This window comes from Phaenicophaeus curvirostris, chromosome 1 (assembly GCF_032191515.1).
Source record: "Phaenicophaeus curvirostris isolate KB17595 chromosome 1, BPBGC_Pcur_1.0, whole genome shotgun sequence".
In the NCBI taxonomy this organism is placed as follows: domain Eukaryota; kingdom Metazoa; phylum Chordata; class Aves; order Cuculiformes; family Cuculidae; genus Phaenicophaeus; species Phaenicophaeus curvirostris.
The window spans coordinates 178415385-178429838 of record NC_091392.1 but is presented as its reverse complement, the minus strand read 5'-3'; the positions used below and the strand labels follow the sequence as shown (position 1 = coordinate 178429838).

Below are 14454 nucleotides of genomic sequence, written 5' to 3'. Positions count from 1 at the left end.
TGAGGGCACATCTGACTCTCTAGCCTGGCTTCTTCTATATCAGTAGTGGCTATAGCCCCTCTGCAAAGCTGGGCAGTCTGCCACGAGGAGGTTCAGGGTCCCCCAGAATCAAAACAGAGAGGGAAGTGATCAGATTATCTCTAAACTACTGGCAGAGGAGGAAGCTCTTGTTTCTGATGTGCAGTTGCCCACCTTTTCCACCTCTGTTGCTAATGGTAGCCGTAAATGAGGATCTGGTGTCTGAATTTGTCCCCAGTAGCCATCTGCACTTCTGGAAAGCTCCCCATGGTGGAGGCAAAATTTGTTTCTGCTCCCTCCACGCTCACAGTGCGGTCACCAGTTCCTGCACAACCTAAACAACTTCAGTTCAGCTCCTTCAGTGCTTCTGCAAAGGGCTTAAATGGTACTGGCAAGAGTACCCTCATGGGCTTCTCCTTGAGAAACAGGAGCAGTTCATTATCTTCTATTACTCCCCATGTTTTAAAAGCCCTTAAAATTTTCCAGGAAGGCAATGTTTCTCTTAGGGGGTCCCAAGTCCAAATAGCAGAGAGCAGAAATGCAGTGTGGGTGAGGGTAGTGAGCATTAGTGTAGGGTAAACCTGCACTGAGCGACGATGCTCCAGACACTATGAGCACGTCTGGTCCTATGTATTCCCACAGTCATGGTCTCATATCGTCTTTACTCAAAACCATTTTCCTGTTGTTACAGATCTGAAAGCTAAGATCAATACTTAGTGAAGCGCTTGGGGCAGCAACAGGGTAATTAACCCAGAGCAGTTAATGTAGATCAACTTTCCAATGTACCATTCCTTCACAGGTCCAGATACTTCCATTTCATCACTTTCACATCCATGTTTTTCGTTTATTTTGGCTAACAAATAGCTGTGTCAGATGCTCCACAGGAATTACCCATGTGCGTGGTTTTGCTTTTATCTACTCAACATATTTTATTCCTCAGAGAAGGCACAAGAAGAGATCTCAGGTTAGCCACAAAGTAAGGTACAGACACACAGCAGCTAAACTAGGATCATTTGTCTGGGCATCTGTGACCGATTTGCAGCTGTGGCTGAGGGTCAGCAAGGTGATGCGTCTCCCTTCAGCCTGAAACATGGAGGTCTTGGCATCCTCCCACCTGGACTGGGAATGGTTCACCAAATTTTGTTTTAAAGCAGTAGAGCTGGAGAGCATGACCTTTCTCTGTTGTTCTGGTGTCTGTGCTTAGATCTCTCTCAGAAAGCATCCATGAGACTGAAATGCTTTAGTATGGATCCTATTTATATTTCATTATAATTACTTTTTTTCAGTATATTGAAGATTGTCGAGTTTTTTGACATTTTTTGCTAGCATGTCAAAACTGCATGTTTATGTATAAAACTCTGATTTTCAAAAAGCAAGGAAATTTTAATTTGAGAATAATGTCTTTCCATCTGAGATACATTCAAAATGCCATAACATATTTTGCTACATCTACCACAAAACAAAATCTCTTTTTTTTTCCAAAATACCTCTAAAAATATGTGGTTTCATCTAAATTTCAGGGTCATCTGATACAGAGAAGTGTGGACGTGTATTAAAGCGCTATTTTCTCTGCATGCTCAGATGAGTGTAATTAGCATGAGGACAGCCATTAACACATCTCGTGTGCTATGTCACCAAGTCACGCCTGATTATGTTGCGCAGTGAGATTAGCAAAATGAGCTTGAAATTGTCCTCTTGCTGCCATGTGATAGTAGGGAAAACAAATCCTTCCACTGCCGAAGCTGCAACTAATATTCAATACTTAAGAAATTCAACTGATGCATTCATAATGAAGAGGATGTTGTGTAATTAAAATTTTAAATAAGTCCCCAACATAAACCCTGCCTTGGACTTCTTAATTTCAGATATGGAAACAGAGATTTTAACAAAATAGGTTGAGGGGTTTTTTTTCCTTCCTTCTCTTTTCTTTCATCTGAGAGATTTACAAAATCTCATTAGCATACTAAAAAATAGCAGAAGAGAAATTAAATGAAGACCAGGATTAAAAGACTTGCTAGTTCCTTCATGTCACCTTTATAGTTCTTTTGAGCATCTATCGCTGTGTGGTGGGTGTAAGTAATGTGGAGGTAGACATTGGTGGGTGGCAAAGCTTTTATGAGGCAGAAAAAAGCTGAGAATTAGAAAATGATTGGAGGCAGTTTCCATACAGATGAGAAGAAGAAATCAGACCCTGAGATGGTGGGGAAGAGGAGGGAGACAGTGTTTGAATAAATTGAATAAATGGCACATTTCACTGGCAAGGAAAAAACCAGTTTGCTCCAACAGAAATCCATGTTCCAACAGAAGGTTGACATGGAGCTCGTACTCAAAGCATCCCAAAGCTGCAGGCCTGGGTCCCTCCTTGCCTGCAGAAATCGTTAGGTCAAAGCTGAAAATCCACCAAGTTCTCATGGCACGTTTCCAGGTCGCTCACCTACCTACAGGTTGACTGCATCTCTTGTCGTCCATTATCACATGGTGGAGGAGATGCCGTAAGTGATGGCAGGTTAGCAAGGAGGTCTTGTAGCTGGGAGGAAGACTATATTGCCTTGGAGATCTGGAATCCATCTATGCGTCTGCTTAAAAAGCACTTTGATATCGGACAGTCTTTTACAGCAAGCTGTTCATAGATAGCTTCTAATCAGACAATCTCTGCTCCTAAGTTGCTCACCCTAAGGCTTTAGACCTGATTTGCTCTTAGTTTGATCACTTGTAGCTACATCTGATGCTAATGGAGGCTGGATTTTGACAATATCAAGTGTTCTATGAAGCAATTCTACAAGGAAAGATCAGGTGTTGTGTGATATAAGTCGAGCAACAAAGCATCAATGCATTTTTGAATAGGTATCAGGTAGCAGATGCCTGTGATGCACAGCCACAGCAATGAACCTCATAGAAGGAAAAATGCATGATAAAATGAACTCCTAGAGACAGTTTTCAAGAAAAAAAAAATTCTAAAATTTGGGACACTTCTCAGAAGGACAGCAAAAATAAGCTCACAGTCAAAATGATTGGGCTTCCATCCTCCAAGTCCCACCCTTAGAGAACTATTTGAAGTAAAAAAAAGGTTTGGAATATTTTAAGCTGGAAAAAACTATGTTTTTCCCCACTGCATTTTTTCCCTATTCAGAAACATTTTAAACAGACCAGCATGTGTTATGAGTCTATATATGAATACGTCTGTGTAGATGCATATATAATGTTATATATATATTTTAAAGGCAGCCTGAATCAAAAGTTATCCCAAATAATTTAAGTTTTAGAGCTATATATGGTAGAAAAAGGAATCTCGGAGTGTGGTCAGCAGCAGCAGAAGTCACCATTAGCACATGTGGCGAGTTTATAACAAGGGGTGTGAGCACAGACAGCCCTTCTGGATAAAATCCCACTGGATAAAATGCAGTTTCATAGTTGTGAAGTGTTTGGAAAGGGGTGATTATTCATAGCATCTGCTTTCCCACCAGAAACCCTTATTGACTGGGCAGAAATTGAGTCCTTGTCCTCACTCCTTGGGAAGTTCTCCTCAGCGCATGTTGCAGTGTTCATGGGCAAGTAAAAAGCTGATTTTTCACAAATTATGCACATTACTGTAAGTAAAAGTATAAGTGAGACATCAGGCTCCCTGTATAACACTGGGTAACACTGGAAAGTGCAGAAAGGTGACATTTAACCTGCACTCTGAAGACCTGAGTGGCATTTAGTCTTCTACAACGTGGCATCGCTACTCACCCTCCTTTTACTGGAGATCATCAGGGTCTCTTCCATAGGGTGGTGAGACTGGATTCAATCCTTCTTCACCCTGAGGGGTGTGCAGCGAGTAAATTCGTCAGGACTTTAATTGCAAAGTATTTGGCTGCTCAGGGCAGCAGCCACCCTTGCTCTCCCATTTGAAGCTGTGCCGACATGCAGCAGAGAAGCAGGGCTTGAGGGACAGCATTGTACTTGGTGCCTGCACACCAGAGGGCCAGGAGCTCAGCTAGCCAGGGTGCAGTGTGGGTTGCTGCCTCTGTTTCCACTACTTCTACTGTAGCTGACCTAAAGTCTTTGCCAGGTAAAAGACAAAAGGTACCTCAGAGCATGAAGAGCAATACCAAAACCCTCTCTCCAGGGTGAGTGTCTCAGCTTTGCAGCTGCAGACTGAGCAATATTCTCGCATCTTCTCTGCCTCTTGGAGATGTTGGAGATCTCTACTTCTTGGGTCTAGCCTTCAACCCTCCCCAGGTAACTGGAGGTGTATTGGTGGTGGGAAGCCATGGATTTACACACTCACGTGAATCTGCATCTATTTCTTTCTCTGTGGACTGTGTTGTCTCCAGTGCAGCAGGAGAAGCCTATAACAGTACAACTCTCTCCTGACCGAAATAGGGGTGCCCTTCTGCTCCTTGACTACAAACCAGTAAAGACTCAGTGAGTCTGCCCTGAGGATGGGTTTGGTCCTGGCTGCATGTGGGGAGCAGTGTTTAGGGGGATGTTCCTTTGGCATGTCTTGGGATTAAGTGAATTGCTCTCCAGGGCTCTGCATGGGCTGTAAAAGGAGCTAGTGTTCTTCAGAGTTAGTTACCTACTCCTCAGACATCGAAATTAGAACACGAGTCACACCTGGAGTGGTTTGCTAGATTTTTAGCAGAAAGTCTGTAGAAAGGTGGAGACAGGACCCAGAAGCCCTGTGTCCCAGGTCCAAATGTAACTGGTTTTTTGTCTTCCCCTATATGAAAAGCGCCGTGTGTTTATAAATTGCTCTTTGCCAAGTGACATTTTCTCAAAGAGAATTACACTTTAATAAGCTGCATCATTAAAAATAAATCTTTCTGTGAGCGGCAGAGCCTGGTATCGTGTAGTTTGGTGTCTCGTGGTGGGATTATCCCACGTCTAATGAGGAACACTGGCTGGAGCCTTTTCCCTGTTCATAGAGGGACTATGTCATGTGAGTTCTCTGTTGTCTATTATACATTTGGGATCAAACTGCATTTGTTTACATTCCCTCATATCTGACAATGTAATATCACCCACGTGGCAAGTTTTTCCTCCCTGGAGACATGAAAGGGTCATTCTTCTGTACCTTGCTGCCTCTTCTTACAAAACTATTTGAAAATTAAAGCCTTTGAGACTTCTATCACACAGTTAAATTTGACTGAAATTGGCCAACAAACTAAAAGGTAATTGATAATAATACTGGACTGATACAAGAATATAATAAACATAAATTTATTAGGCAATTGGACAGTAAATAATGGAAAGTAAATATTGGAGTAGGTTAAACATGGGGAAAAGTGTTCACAAATATTTATTTGAGCATTTAAATGCACTCAAGGTGACCATTTAATGCCTGGCTTGCATTTCAATTTTAGATATTTGATTCACAGCTCTTTTAAAGACAAACAAGGGCATAGGCACCCCAATAGTTATACTTGTACCTCAAAAGTAAAAGTGAAATAATAGTTTTCTGTGAGACTTTTTTTTTCACAGAGACAGAGAATTTGAAAATATTTTTTCAGAATATTACAAAATGTAGAATTTAGAAAGAGAAATGTTGAATAATTCAGAAACCAGATTTTGAAGGTGATCCTCACCAAGTCAGAGAATAAAAATAGATCATGTGATTTGTGCTGGATTTCCAGAATTTTCAATAAACACAAACAGAACAAAGTCAGAACAAAAATTCTTTGCTGAAGTGATTAATGGAAACATTTTAAAAATGCGAGATGTGAAAGAGGATTCTCAATTATCATACATGCACACACAAAATCACATATGAATGAAAGAAGAAAGATGCAGTGAATAAATTGCTCATCGTAATTTATTTTTTCCAGTTTCTGAAACATAGAAGGATGTTTATTATAAAGTGATCTTTGGAGATACTTGTATTTTCTTACTTTGGAAAAGGTTTAGATGGATGAGCTACCATTGCTCTCCATGCTTATCAAATTAGTAGAATGCATTTCTAAATTCAATTATATCCTCAGTGGAAATGGTTTCTCTGACTCTGGTAATCTTTGGACAGGAATTATACACAGTCTATAAAGCTTCACATTTCAAAACCTAATTTTAAACGTTATTCAAGAGGTTAATTTAAGATTCATCTTTCTAAAGAGGAGTTAAATAAAACTGATAGAAGGCTGGAACTTGTCGAGTGGTTGAGAGGTTTATCAGCATGTGAGTATGAGTTCATTAGTTTTAATTAGTATAATCACTAGTGTTGCATTAACAGTTTGGTGAGAGAAAGTAATTGCTCACACCCAATGTATTAGATTGGGGGATTAGAATTCATTTTATGAGGCAATTAGCATTTCAGGGATTTTTTAAATGGCTCTTATGATCTGCCATTGCAGTCGCCTTCTTCACCAGAAGAATTTAAATTAACCATAACTTTCATCTTAATGGGATGCAAAAATTAATGTAGAATTAAGTGTGAACCAGTCCTCTCCAACAATCCCACCATGATAAGCAGACAGCCAAAGCAACAAACCTTTATTAGTTTATAATGACCTGATTTATTTCCAAGAGAATGATAGCCATTTATCTGACCTCAATTCATTATCTTGTTGGAAAGTTTATATTCTTGGATTTTATGCAGCAAAACAAATAAAAAAGAAGGAGTAAGGAAAAAGTAGAACTGTACTGTTGAAGTAATGATTCTCCCAAGAAAAAGCTGCAAGGTTCAATGATAGGACTTATTATTCTTCATATCAAATGTCAGAGGAAAAAGAAATATCTCCCTTTGACACCCAGTGTCTTGGGAAGAATCATGCATTACACAGCAGCAGTAATCACAACCCTGCTTTGCCCATCACATCCCTTGGGAGCTACTGAACAGGGATCAGTTACTGAACAGTGGAAATCCTGAACAGGGATCCAGGACTGTGTCATCCTGGTTGGTAAGGAAGTCTTGGTCATCTGAGAGTTGGGGTAGTGGATCCAAGAGATTGCCTTCCAAAACATCCTGGAAAGCAAAATTGCAAGTCCTGGGGGGAAGGCTGTATGCAGTAAGGATGCTTACTGTCACATCAAGGCTGTAATGAGAGCCCTCATCATATCCAGAAAGAGATGGGACAACGCACCATTCACAACATATCTGGCACCTACTATAGCTTGCCCCTGGTTAAAACAAATCTGTGCTCAAAATTAGATTAATAAAGCTCAAATCTGCTATGACTTGGATGTGGCATGGAGGAGGACAGCTATTAGATCTTAGAATCATACTGTTGTTCCTGCAATTTTGGCTACCTTTGTCAAAATGAGCAGATGTGGGGAAGTATCTGAGGAATTACATGAATCTTCCTAAAGCATATGTGAAAACAAAATATACATACATGTACTCTTAAATCTTATACACCTTATAAGCATCTCAAAAGGAGTTCAGAGGGAGAAATTGTCCTCCTACATTTAAGTATCTACAATTTAGGTACAACTAGACAGATTGGATATGAGCCTTAGTCATTCTGGTGGCAGCTGGTGCCACCTTTAGTAGGTAAATTACTGCCGTTAAGGTCTGAATCCTCCACTGTGAAGAGTGACTTCTATTGACTGCAGAGGCAGTAACCAGGTTTCCATCTCAGGTGGCTGAAATAAATGCTTAAAATTGGGTAAGATGAATCATGACCGGCATGCCTATACCTGTTTGTCTATGCACAGAGCTATTGTGGAGTGCCATTACTCTTCTTGAAAAACATCACATGTGGGTACACTTTTGGTTGAATAAGACTTACTTCTCTTGATCAATATCCACTTGATAGAGGCAGAGCACTTTGCTTCCTAGTCCTCATGTGGAATTATTCTGCAAGGGTTGCTGCCTTTTCAGGTAGCTGCCCTCCCTTAATCGAAATTTACTTTAGTATAAAAATGCCCTTAATTTGCCATCCATCCTCCTTTGAGAGCCATTTAAGATTTATGGAGGTAAACGCATCAATTAAGCACAAATACATTGACCAAAAAAAAAAAAAAACCCAGAAAAAAGGAATCATCTACAATAAAAACTGACTTTTATTTCACAAATTATGGGTGTTATAAGGCATATTGTTTCAGGAGAAATGCCTGTATTTGCCAGTGTGTTTCATTAAAGAATCATAAAGCCATACATATTTCATTTCCTTGTTCTGAGCTGCAAGAGCCGTAACTGTATAAAATGCCCCATGCCGCCCTTGTTTTGTTGGGTTTTTTTTCTTTTTAATCAAATTTTCCCCCCACAAAACTAATGAAATTTCTCTTTAAGCACATACATCACTTTCACTTGAAGTGACTTGTCACGGTTCGAATGGTTTTTCTCTTTTCCTGGAGAACAAAGATTTATCTGTACTGGTTCCTGGTCCATCTGCTATCATGTGTAATTTCTCTCTTCTCATAGTATGCACCGACCCGCTGTGCAGCTGCCCAGACTTCAGCTGAGCAAGGTGTCCTTCCTCCCTGCCATCACCACGAAGCAGTACATGACCCCCAGCTGGTTCCCTGCACATGCCCGCTCTACTCCTGTCCATGGGAAGGGCACCTGGAGGTGGTGGTGTCCCACCTGAGGCAAACCCACTGCATCAACATCCTTCAGGGGGCAGAGATTGTCTTCCTGGCCACGGACATGCACCTGCCAGCACCCACGGACTGGATCATCATGCACTCTTGCCTTGGCCACCAGTTTTTGCTGGTCCTCAGGAAGCAGGAGAAGTATGAAGGTCACCCCCAGTTCTTCGCTACGATGATGCTGATCGGCACACCGACCCAAGCCGACAACTTCACCTACCGGCTCGAGCTCAACAGGAACCAGAGGCGCCTCAAGTGGGAGGCGACCCCCAGGTCTGTACTAGAGTGTGTTGACTCTGTCATTTCAGACGGGGATTGCCTTGTGCTGAACACTTCCCTGGCTCAGCTGTTTTCTGACAACGGAAGCCTAGCTATAGGAATTGCAATAACCACCAGCAAAGTTCACAATGCTGAAGCCGAAATGTGAGGGGGAAGAGGAGGAGAGGAGGAACAACAACGGTGCTCTAGCTGCCTTGTGAGAACCAGAACTTGCGGACTTTCCCGGGGGGGAGGGTCTCAGGTCTTTTATGTATTTAGTACTCGTCCACAGTGGGCATTATGTAAACATCCTGTGGTAACGGTCTCTGTGTAATGTATTTAAAATTTTGTTAATACAATTTTATGAGAAATTTTAAAGAGGCTAATCAATTTATTGTAACACTCCAGCAATGCTGGAAACAACAGTTTCTCCTGGAAAGTGCACCCAGAATGATTCATAGAAACCTTTGGTCTGAGCATGCTATGCAAATGTATTTCCTTCATTACCTGCCTATTTACCTGGTACTGAGGAGGCCATTGTGCCTAGTAAAAGGTAAAATATTCCACTAAGGGACAAGAACACCCAAATTTCCACACTAGCAACAGTGATTTAACATTTACACTGTGGTCACAACCAAGCCCTGGGGAGCTTGCAGTTTCAGAGCTCCTGAGGAAGCAACCTTCACCACTCAGACAATGAAAATTTCAAAGAAAAAGTCACCACCTCCACTGAGCCAGGGCCTGGGAAGCCTCATCCTACATTAAATCAGAGATGAACAATGTGGACATGGTTAAATTTCATTGTTGGATTATGATGGGCAGTGAGATGCTTGCTAGCTGGTCTGGCTCCAGGACATATGTAACCACAACCAGCCATTGGGACATTCACCATTTTAGCTTAAGTATTCAAAAAGAGATTTTCAGAAAATAAATTAGCAGGACAGTTCTAAGTTGCCTGTTTTCTCACTATTGAATTCCGTGCCCCTAAGTCTCACATTGTATGCTGTTAGATATTTTTTTAAAACAATGCAGCCAGAATATCTGTTTGTAAATTGACTATGAGATTTTAAATACTCTCCTATAAAAATAGCCTTACTTTTTTTTTCTTATGTATGCTCGAGGGGTGATGATGGTCTCTTTCTTCCATTGAGGATGTTTCACAGATGGTCATGGTCATAAGAAGACATAGACTTCTTTGTCAGCTTCTCCCCTTGAATGGCTCCTTGGGGATAGTCAGAGGCAGGTGCTGGCCATCTCCTGACACTTGGTTCCACCTGCAGTAAGGCATTTTTCCTTCATAGCCAACAACAGCAGTGAAATCCCACCACAGTAGGTGACTTGTTGTGAGTATGACATGTGAGAAGCATGGGAAAGTGTCATTTCCTGTATTTCCTTCTGTCTCTGTGTGTGTGGCTGTGGGTTGGCTGCTCCCAAATTCTTTCTCAAGAAACAACTGTTGAGTTGGGTCATTTAGTAGCTAGAGTGACTGAGGCTCATTGCTTGAGTTCTTGGGAAAACCAAGGAAAAGGAGGAAGCGACTGTAGCTAGCTTTGGGTAGGCAATAACTCTGATGCTAATCTCTCCCACTTGCTGCTCTCCTGGGAATTATTATAAATGATGCATGAAGTAAAACAAATTGCAGTTTCCCTGAGATGAATGCTATGCAGGTGATGCCTTCTGAGTTGCAGATGCACCTCTCCTCTTTACCTGGGATTTCCAAGCAGGTCACTGCTCAGAGAGGACCTACGGTATCTTCAGTAGGCTGCTTGTGACTACACAAGCTGAGATCTGAAGAAGCCTCAGTCCCTGTAAGAGTATTCTGGAGAATACCTTCACACCTTTCCCACCTCTGAATTTAGGGGCCAGAAGGGTGTGCTGGTTTGCAGTGCTTCACTGGAACACACGGGCTTCAGCGTGACTTGCTTTTTCCCTGCAATGTTAAATATTCAGAACCAGCAACTGCTGCCCTTTTCCTAAATGATGGCAATAAATAAATCATTGGCACTTTTGTGGACTGAAACTGGCTTCTCCAGCTCTTCTGGCAAATAATCTTCTGCTGAATTAAAACAAGGCAAAAGCAATAAAACCCCCATAAAAAAAAAAAAAACCAAAACAAAACAGTTAATCTAGCTTAAACTTCCCAAGTTCTATGTACACTGTGGAATAATGCTGCTTTCATTACCTGGTCACAACCAGTTCTAGAGAGAAGAATTTTCCTTGAGTATTTACTTGTTTGAGACTATTTACTTGTTGCTACTTGGCCCTTTTTCTTTTTGAAATAGCTACTGAAATGAACTATATGTCACTGGTATTTGTATGGGCATGGCCCTCAACAAAGGACCAGAGTATTTCTGGCAGGATGAGTGTGACAGCAACAGTTTGGGATGAGCATCTCCGTCCCTTGCCAGCATCCTGGTTTTCTGGTGTTTTTTGGAGCAGGAGCCACAGTGGAAATGCCACCTCCCTGCCATGGATCTCTTCACATCCCACGTGTCCTTTTCCCAGAGCTTCCTTATGACCACACCAACAGTTCAGCTTTTCCATTTCCTACCCAGTCCTCCCCCTCATATGGCCACCCTTCTCAGCCGATTCTCAAGCTCTCAGCTTGTGTTTCACCCTTTTCCTTGCAGAGCCCGTGATGCCTCTTGCCTGTTCCTAGTTTTGCCTCTTGGGTGCCTTTACTTAAATCGTTCTTGTTGCTCTTCGCAGCCAACCAAGTAACCTCCTTGCCTGGCTCTCTCCACAGCTGGAAAGCCCTAGCTCTAGCAGGGACTTCAGATATCCAGATATGTTGGAGTGCTGCTGAAAATCTGCCCAGTAAGACTCTCAGAAAAGGAGGGGACATACTAGGAACAAGGAGATATGGGTGCCTAAGTCCAGCCCTCATAAGCATCCCAACATAAAACTCAAAAATCAGGGGACAGGACAAGAGGGAATGGCCTCAAGCTCCACCAGGGGAGGTTTAGGCTGAACATTAGGAAAAATTTTTTCACGGAAAGGGTTATTGGGCACTGGAACAGGCTGCCCAGGGAGGTGGTTGAGTCACCTGCCCTGGAGGTGTTTAAAGGACGGGTGGATGAAGTGTTGAGGGGCATGGTTTAGTGTTTGATAGGAATGGTTGGACTCGATGATCCAGTGGGTCTCTTCCAACCTGGTTATTCTATGATTCTATGAATTTATGAAATGTCTAAGATTATATTTAAGGACTTTCTACCAAGGAACATATTCTATTTCTGTCATAATTCAAAGCCTATGAGCAACCCTTCACTGCCATAAAGCAAAGGTGAAGCAAATATTCTGCGTTGTGGGACATAAATCCTAAAGTACTGGCAAGTAGGATCAACAATTAAATACAATTTGCATGCACTCTTTCAGTGCCCATAATACAGCACTTCTAAAAGCTCTCTGTCTGTGGTTCAAAGGCAGACATAGCTTGTCGCCCCAAATTTGAACTGGAATTGTGGCTTGTGGAATTCATTTTGTACTCTAATATTTTACATCTCTATAGTGTACTATACTCAGTCATTCCAAATTCCTTTAAAATTGTGAAGAACATAGTCTTATATCTCTTTGAAGTAAGGAAGTACCCTTCATTTGGTGCAGGAGAAAATGAGATATTGTAAAATTGCTATGCAAAATTCTGGTTTCCTGCCTACCTGGGAGCAGTGTTCCCTCTTTATTTTATTTTTTTTTACATAGACAAAATAATAGATTTTTTTTAGCATTTTTACATATTTGTGTTCACGGATGGATTTTCTTGTGCCTAGATTAGTAAATTGCAACATTAATTTCATCAGGCTGAGCCAGATGGATTGCTACCAGACTCACTAGAAAACCTACTTTGGGTCTTCTGCACTATTCATCAGACACTGTGAATGTTAATGTCAGATCTGCAGTAAAACAGCATTAGTGCTTTCAGCTCAATCCCATTATGAATTAAGCTCACATCATATATCCATGAGTCCTTATAAAATAGCTGAAGCATCACCGTTTTGAAGATGACAAAGGATCTTGCTGTGCCAGTGCCAGCCAGAGGGCTTGCTGAGAAGTAGGGTAGTAGTACTTTTCCCACTGGACTCTGGTATCATATCCTCCATTTCACACCATCCTTTATGAATATAAGCCAGTCAGCTGATGAAGAAAGAGGGAAGGTAAATTCTGGACAATGAAAGGTTTATAACAAAATGAATGGCTTACAATAAATTGCCAGATACTGCTGCATGACTCTCTCTTTGGGCATCAGATGAATAAAACCCGATTGACAATACTGTAATATAGGTGATTTATCGGCTTTTCTAGCCCATAATACACCTGAAAAACAGTTTGATGAGAGAAGAGTCTGTCAGAACAGACTCTGAGATGCACTTCTGCTCCAGCTGAATCGGAAACACCTTCTTACATGGAGGAGCTGCAGCCTCTGAACTGTTCAGGAATAAGCATATATTTTTAAACCTTTTTTTTTTTGGAAAAATATCCAAATAAATCTGTATGCTTACATCGTCTGAGTGAAGGGTGGAAAACAAAGATTGCCACATGTATCATCACTAGAACTATTCACACAAAAAGATGATTCATCTTCTGCACAGATGACCCTGCAGAAAATGAGGGCTTCACAGCAGGGTAGCACAGGGCAGTGCCTGCAAGGCTCCTTAGGCTACACATACAACTGAGGGCAAAGATCAACCCCCCGACAGAAACATTATTCAACTGAAATCACTGGGAGTGAGGTCACGGTGAGGACTGTCAGTAAAATGATCAGACCTCCTGAGAGCAGCAACCAGCGGGGAAGTGAGGCTCTGTGCAGAGACATGTCTCTTCACAAACACACCTTCCACTTGGCAAAAAGGTCTCTTGTCTTGGCAGAAGCAAAAATGAGAGTATCAGACCTTGGCACTGTAGATCTGCATGTGTATGGCCCTGATGCTGCCTAGTGAAGGCAGTCACCCAGCCCCAGTCCTGCCCCATATCTCCTCTGTTTTTGTTTGGTACACAGCTACCTTCAGCTGCCAGTGGTTCCTCCAAGCCATGGCACTCAACAGTTTTGTTGTCTTTCACCTGCATAGCTCCCACCAAAGTAGGAAAATATTTGTTAAACCTGTACCTCGTACCCTTGGTTAGAACTATGATCACTCATTCTTTCTCTCTCCACAAAGGCAATAGATGAACACAAAGCTTTTTTATACCTTTTTGAGTTCTGCCCCTCAAGAACATGCATTATCAGGCAGTTATCATCTCCAAGATAAGGATGAGAATTAACATTGCAAAGCCTGCTGTCCTTCAACTAGTATGAGCTTTATATCTTCCAGGTATTGCAAATCCTCCTGAGACATCGCCTATTTGAATACATCACTTAATCTTGTAGAAAGGCCCAGGACTGAGGGGTTCTCACTGTTAGAAATTGCATCAAGTAACCTTATTGAAGATAAATGGCTTTGAACTTTCATGGCAACAGTGATGAAATGCTTCAATGGTGCAGATGGTGCAGGCTGAAAAATCAGAGCTTTTAGACAAAGAAATAAACTCATTCAAATACAAACGTGAGATCTGGAGCAGAGTTTTCAGGTGATTTTAAAAGCACTTTCCTTATTACCACAGACTGGGTATCTGAACAGCAAGAGTCATTTCATCACCAGTCAGGTCCTATTGGCTTGAATTTAAGAGAAACTCAGA

At 41.6% G+C, this 14454-nt stretch overlaps 1 protein-coding gene across 1 annotated transcript in view; it reads left to right on the top strand.

Moving 5' to 3' along the window:
- The window catches only part of SIAH3 (siah E3 ubiquitin protein ligase family member 3), a 49208-nt gene extending 39541 nt beyond the window's left edge, over positions 1–9667 (top strand). The window contains exon 2 of the mRNA XM_069881321.1: positions 8360–9667. Within this exon, the coding sequence (XP_069737422.1) occupies positions 8360–8953 (594 nt within the window). The 3' untranslated portion in view covers positions 8954–9667. The remainder of the gene's footprint in view (positions 1–8359) is intronic.
- Positions 9668–14454: the final 4787 nt, after the last annotated feature.